General features: G+C 35.8%; 1 protein-coding gene across 3 annotated transcripts in view; it reads right to left on the bottom strand.

The window, feature by feature from the left end:
• Positions 1–2,505: 2,505 nt before the first annotated feature.
• The window catches only part of LOC307001022 (protein NLRC3-like), a 35,688-nt gene continuing 31,369 nt past the window's right edge, over positions 2,506–6,824 (bottom strand). For all 3 annotated transcript variants that reach the window (XM_079617116.1, XM_079617114.1, XM_079617115.1), the window contains 2 exons: positions 4,319–4,365; positions 2,506–4,244 (listed from right to left, as the gene is read on the bottom strand). In XM_079617116.1, the coding sequence (XP_079473242.1) occupies positions 3,715–4,244; positions 4,319–4,365 (577 nt within the window). In that variant the 3' untranslated portion in view covers positions 2,506–3,714. The remainder of the gene's footprint in view (positions 4,245–4,318; positions 4,366–6,824) is intronic.

Raw genomic sequence — 6,824 nt, 5'->3', positions numbered from 1 at the left:
AAGGCCTGCCAGCTGCGCAGACGATCAGCCTGGCATGTGATAGGCTGGTGTGCAACTACGAATTAATTGACGGATCTCTCAATCGACGAATCTGCCTAATATCTGACTAAATAGTTAAAAAAATGGAGTGTAAACGCAAAGGAGGAGCAAAGAGGGAGCGTTTAAAAAGGAAAAAAGCCCTGGCCACAGACGCAGCAAGCTGCTGCAAAATCTCAGCCATGTTCGCCAGTAAGGGAACAGGTCGGTCAAGATTACATTTACATTATATTTGTAATAATTTGGCAGACGAACGCTTTCATCCAAATAGTGTTAATTTCGTCAGACGAGACGAGACTAAAAATGTTCGTCAACGACCTTTTTTTCCATGACTAAGACGAGACGATGACGAGACTGCACCAATGCCCAAAAACGCTGACTGAGACTAAATTAACATGCATTATTGTTGACGAAAAAAGACGAGAATGTTTTGCATAAAATAAAAACTAAGATAAAATCTCTCTTCATTTTCGTCTCCAATCGTCTCTACTTGCCATCATCAGGAGATAGAATATTAATCTGTTATGAACAGATTAATGTTAAAAACTAGTTGCATTAAAAAAATCTATTACATTTTTTTCAGGTAATTATGACATTTAACCAATATTTGAGATGTGTGAAACACTATTTGACTGAAATAGTTATCAGAAATAATATCAGAAATAATTTGTTATTTAAAAAAAAGACTAAAATGTTTTAACTAAAACTTAGAAATATTGAGTTTCTTTTGACTAAAATTAGACGACTAATTAAAATTTGACTAAAATAACGAGACTTTTAGTCGACTAAAACTTGACTAAGATACCTTGAGTTTCTTTTGACTAAAACTAGACTAAAATGACGAGACTTTTAGTTGACTAAAACTAAGACTAAGACATTTGGCACAAGACTAAGACTAAATTAAAAAAAGGTGACAAAATTAACACTACATACAAATCCCTTAGATAATCACAATAGATAAAATTAAACCAACAAACGAGCAACAATATGTAAGTGGTGCTGTGTCAAGTCTCGTTTCGTCTACATGTAGCATATTTTTTATATAATAAATAAAAATGTATAAAAAGTAGACAGAATAGTGTTAGTGGGTCAAATTGTTTAAATAATAAATAAATCAAGTAGATGGTATGGAAAAGAATACAGTGTTAGTTATTTAGATTTTTCATTTCTAGTCTACAATATAGCCTACAATGTTTGTTTGTTTATTTATTTATTTTGAAAAGGTGATAGGGTGGTGGTGACTGCAGCAGCAGAGGTGGCATGGCAGTGGAGTCAAATTCCCGGCCTGAATTAGTGTCCCAGTCCGCCACTGAACGGGGCCTAAGACAGTGATGCAGCAGTGGAGGAACACCTGAAGCATGCTCTAGGAAGAGCTGGGGTTGGTGGATATAATAATGAGCCATAAACAAACAAAAAACATACATAACAAATTTCATAGACTCTAAATGTTTTTATTTATGGCTGTTTAACAGTAACGCAAGACTGTTAGTAACTGAAAGTTAATACTGCCACAGCTCTGACTTATTCATCAATGATGGAATATTAAAGAAAGACTCTAAAAATATAATGTGTTGACTGCTCCTGTACTTTTGTTATATTCTGGTTTGATTAATGTCTGCTTAACCTTAATGTAAAACTGTTAGAGAAAATACCATTACCACATAATTTTCCACATTGTAGTATTTTTATTATCTTTTTTGAATAGTAGCTGTTTAACAACTGGAAGACATTTCAAATGTAATATTCACAATAAAATGTTGTGCTAAATTATAACACTCTTTTTTGCTTTAGTCCACAAATAATGTGTTGATGTACATGTGTTTAAACGGTTTTATAGACGTCTAGGTCTGAGCGGACTGATTTTGGACCTTTTTAGAACCTTTGTCAAGTTCAGATGTAAAAATAGCCTAATTGGTTGCCTTTCACGATGTAACACAATATGGGTGTGATTATTTTATATGCAGGATTATATATACACACACACATTTGGCAGTAACACATCTTATAAACATCCAGAAGAACTAAAAAAATAAATAAACCCATTTAGACGTCCATGGACGCGCAGAAAAGACGTGGAATTCATGGCCAGATGACGTCGAAGACATCAGTTCATCTTTCATTTTGGAACTATTTTTCAACCATGACGGGACGTGTCAGAGGGACGTCTTTTCAACGGTCATTAAACGTCAAAAATATGCCTTTATCCACATAAAATATAGCCTATATCATGCCTTTATCATACTTCTACGTTCAAAAAGCTGAAGCAAATAGTAGCAACCCCCAATCAGTGCCCCCAGGCAAAATTAATCATTGAGGCCCTTTTTAGATATATCTTTATATTAATTATTTTTGTTAATAGGCTATATCTTCATTGCCTAGATATATAATTAAACATAATTATAACATAAACATAAATAATTTAATATAATAAAAATGGTTTATAACATTGTGATTTTTTAATTTTTTATTAACAAAATATCAATCTTCGTCTTTATAACAGAAGATACAATACAAAACAAAAATATTCAAGATACAGACAATCTTCACATTTATAACGGATTGTCACCTTAAAGTCCTGATGGTGGAATAAGCAATGGTATATAGAAATATGGTTAGCATCTTAATTTAAACTTTATTTTATTATTTAATTAGTTCATTAACAAATTATGCTAACTCATAATTTAATGTAAAGAGCTGGATACTAATTAGGCTACTAATTAAATAAATGTAGGCTATGATTTGAGTTACCATAGACTAAAGATTTTTCTAGACTAGTCATTCATTTAAACAATTAGGACTAATCGCACATTTATATTCATGCCCGGGGGCATATAGGCTATAGCCTATTCCACGCTCAAGCGCATACATAAATCTTGCCGCAAAACACCGGCAAAAGTAGGCTAATGATAATAAATGTGTCTGAAAAAATAACGAAGCATTATTAATAAACTAGTGTTTTCTAAATCAGTGGCTGCAAACATATCTCCATACATCTCCTCTGTAAAGTAGATGCGCCTTAAGAGAGAAATGCACCTTCATACGGACAGGATTAATAATCAGATGGTATCGTATTTGTTTTCGATTCGATTTTTTTCGTTGGTGGAAATTTCAAGCTTTATAGATATATTTATCATGTCTGTGAGGCTAGTCTATATGCTGTGTTTCAGTTCCTTTTTCAGAAGCGCTCCTATTCACGGAGACCATGACAATTCATGTTTAAACGACAGCATCTCGTTATTATGAGAAAATTAATTGTCGGTAAAATGACATAAGATCTCGTTATTACAAGAAAATAATTAATTATGTCGTTAAAATGACATAAGATCTTGTTATTACGAGAAAAGATCTTATTGATCTTGATACGTTATGACTTTAAATCTACTTGAATCTATTTCTCATAACTGCAAATTTTAATCTTACACTGCAAATCTTACACCCCTCGAAAACGAAATGGAACATCTCAAGTTGCTATCCTTCAAATAAATTTCAAATAAATTTCTAATTTATATTACAATATGACTTGTTTTTTGCAAAGTAACCTCATACATTGTAACTATAGATCACAATCACAACTCTATTTCTTACAATTGTGACTAATAATTGATGTCACGATTGTGAGAAAATTGCATAAAATCGTAATTACCTTTTCGTTTTTTTTTGCTCTGAGGTGGAAGGTTGTTAAATCTGACACAGAGACACTGAAGATTCGGGATAAACCCCAAATCCAGCATAAAGGGGTTCAGTGAATATGGTGTTGATTGTGTGTATGTGTGTAAGTGTGTGTGTGTCAGAGACGCTGTAGAAGGACAGAGTGCCGGCCGACACGTCCAGATACACTCCTACTCTATTAGTGCGGGCTGAAGGGCCAGATACTTCAATGTTTTTATTATTGTACCAGAGCGTATAATTCATATCAGAACAGTACATACTCCAGGACCTTTCATTCAGTCCAAACCGACATTCACTCCCTCCTTCCCTGCTGATTCCTTTATATGTCACTGCTATATGACCCCATCTAGTCCATTCAGCCTCCCAGTAACAGCGTCCAGTCAGACTCTCTCGACACAGAACCTGCTCATGGTGCTCAAATCTCTCTGGATGATCAGGATATGGCTGATGATCTTTCTCACATGTTGTTTTTTTGTTCCCGTCAGACAGAGAGAGATAAGTGTGTGCTGTGTTTGGATCCAGAGTGAGATCACAAGCATCTGTGCACAGAAATACAGATCAGAAGAGCTATGGTATTAAGAATGCAGAGGTTTGCATGTGTGTGAGGACTTACATTTCCGCAGTCCTGGTGTGATCCTGAAATTTCCTCCATGATCCAAACTGAGCAGAGAGAAAAACAAAAAAATGTATTTTGTTATTTTATAATGTGTGATTTTGTCTGCTAGCTGTTGATATGGGTACAGCAGTCCATATTCAAAATAGTGGAGAGAGTTGTTTCTCCCACCCCGTTCTCAGAATCGACGCACGCATGATTTGCTAGATTGAGAAACGCAACAGGAACGAGGGCACATAACAATGGAAAGCGATACATTTCATGAGCCTTACATTGCAAGTTAATCAGCTAATGTAATAATTTGCAATCTTTTTACTGCAGAGGCTTTTTAGGTTGGGTAAAATCTGCAATCTTTGACCCAGTTGTTTGATGGCTGGGTTGGTTTGATGGCTGGGATGGCTTGACCCAATACGGTGGGTTTCCACTAACTGGCAACCCGTGTTTCAAAATACTATTGGGCAAATTTGCAGTGTAGCAGGATCACACAGACCAAAACAAAAACAGACATTCAGCCCCGGAAAGCACATTTAAAAGTAGAATAACTGGCTGAAGCATTGTTTTTCATAGAAACTAGTAGTTGAATTTAAGCATGTTTCTTAAATTTCTACAAGCATATTATGGTAGTTTTATGCTGTAGTAAAATAAAAAATAAAAAATAGAACCTTTAAAAAGTCCCAAAATAGTATTTGCTTAAAGGTGAACTATGCAGTTTTTTTTTACCTTAACTGAACAGCTTCGGAGTCATTGGAATGGTTACAGTTAGGTCCATATGTATTTGGACACAGGCACAATTTTTCTTTTTTTCAGGTATTTACCAACACATATTCAAGCTATAGTTATTTAATGGATATGGGCTGAAAGTGCACACTCTCAGGTTTAATTTGAGGGTATTTACATCCAAATTGGAGGAAGGGTTTAGGAATTACAGCTCTTGGGAGAGCCACCCCCCCTTTTTCAAGGGACCAAAAGTAATTGGACAATTGAATCAAAAGTGATTTCATGGACAGGTGTGGGCTATTCCTTCGTTATTTATTCATTAATTAAACAGGTAAAAGGTCTGGAGTTGATTCTAAGTGTAGTATTTGCATTTGGAATATATTGCTGTGAACCTACATCATGCGTTCAAAGGAGCTCTCCATGCAAGTAAAACAGGCCATCATTAGGCTTCAAAAACAAAATAAATCCATCCGAGAGATAGCAGGAATATTAGGAGTGGCCAAATCAACAGTTTGGTACATTCTGAGAAAAAAAGAATCCACTGGTGAGCTCAGCAACATAAAAAGGCCTGGACGTCCACGGAAGACAACAGTGGTAGATGATCGCAGGATCCTCTCCATGGTAAAGAAAAACCCATTCACAACATCCAGCCAAGTGAAGGACACTCTCCAGGAGGTAGGCGTGTCATTGTCAAAGTCTACAATCAAGAGAAGACTTCACGAGAACAAATACAGAGGGTTCACCACAAGGTGCAAACCATTCGTAAGCATCAAGAATAGAAAGGCCAGATTAGACTTTGCCAAAAAGCATCTAAAAAAGCCTGACCAGTTCTGGAAAAGCATTCTTTGGACGGATGAAACTAAAATCAACATGTACCAAAATGACGGGAAGAAAAAAGTATGGAGAAAGCTTGGAACAGCTCATGATCCAAAGAATACAACATCTTCTGTTAAACATGGTGGAGGCAGTGTGATGGCATGGGCATGCATGGCTTCCAGTGGCACTGGATCACTGGTGTTTATTGATGATGTAACAGAAGACAGAAGCAGCCGGATGAATTCTGAAGTGTATAGGAATATACTGTCTGCCCAGATTAAGCCAAATGCAGCAAAGTTGGTTGGACGGCGCTTCACAGTACAGATGGACAATGATCCAAAACACACTGCAAAAGCAACCCAGGAGTTTTTTAAGGAAAAGAAGTGGAATATTCTGCAATGGCCGAGTCAATCACCTGATCTCAACCCGATCGAGCATGCATTTCACTTGCTGAAGGTAAAACTAAAGGCAGAAAGACCTACAAACAAACAACAGCTGAAGACAGCTGCAGTTAAGGCCTGGCAAAGCATCACAAAGCAGGAAACCCAGTCTTTGGTGATGTCCATGAGTTCCAGACTTCAGGCAGTCATTGCCTGCAAAGGATTCTCAACAAAATATTAAAAATGAACATTTTATTTATGATTATATTAATTTGTCCAATTACATTTGAGCCCCTGAAAATAGGGGTACTGTGTATAAAAATGGTTGCAGTTCTTAAAATGTTTACTTGATATTTTTGTTCAACCCCTTTAATTAAAGCTGAAAGTCTGCACTTCAAATTCATATTGATTGTTTCATTTTAATTTTATTCTGGTGGTATACAGAACCAAAAGTATGAAAATTGTGCCTGTGTCCAAATATATATGGACCTAACTGTATATTCCTTTTTTACTTCTTTATATTACTTATATCTGAGAGTCGCCAACAAGTTTTTCGACAGTGTTGTCAAATATCTATTCCAGAGCTGTAGGGG

The sequence above is a fragment of the Phoxinus phoxinus genome (assembly GCF_949152265.1).
Source record: "Phoxinus phoxinus genome assembly, chromosome: 6".
NCBI classification, from domain to species: Eukaryota; Metazoa; Chordata; class Actinopteri; order Cypriniformes; family Leuciscidae; genus Phoxinus; species Phoxinus phoxinus.
This window is presented reverse-complemented; position numbering and strand designations above follow the sequence as displayed.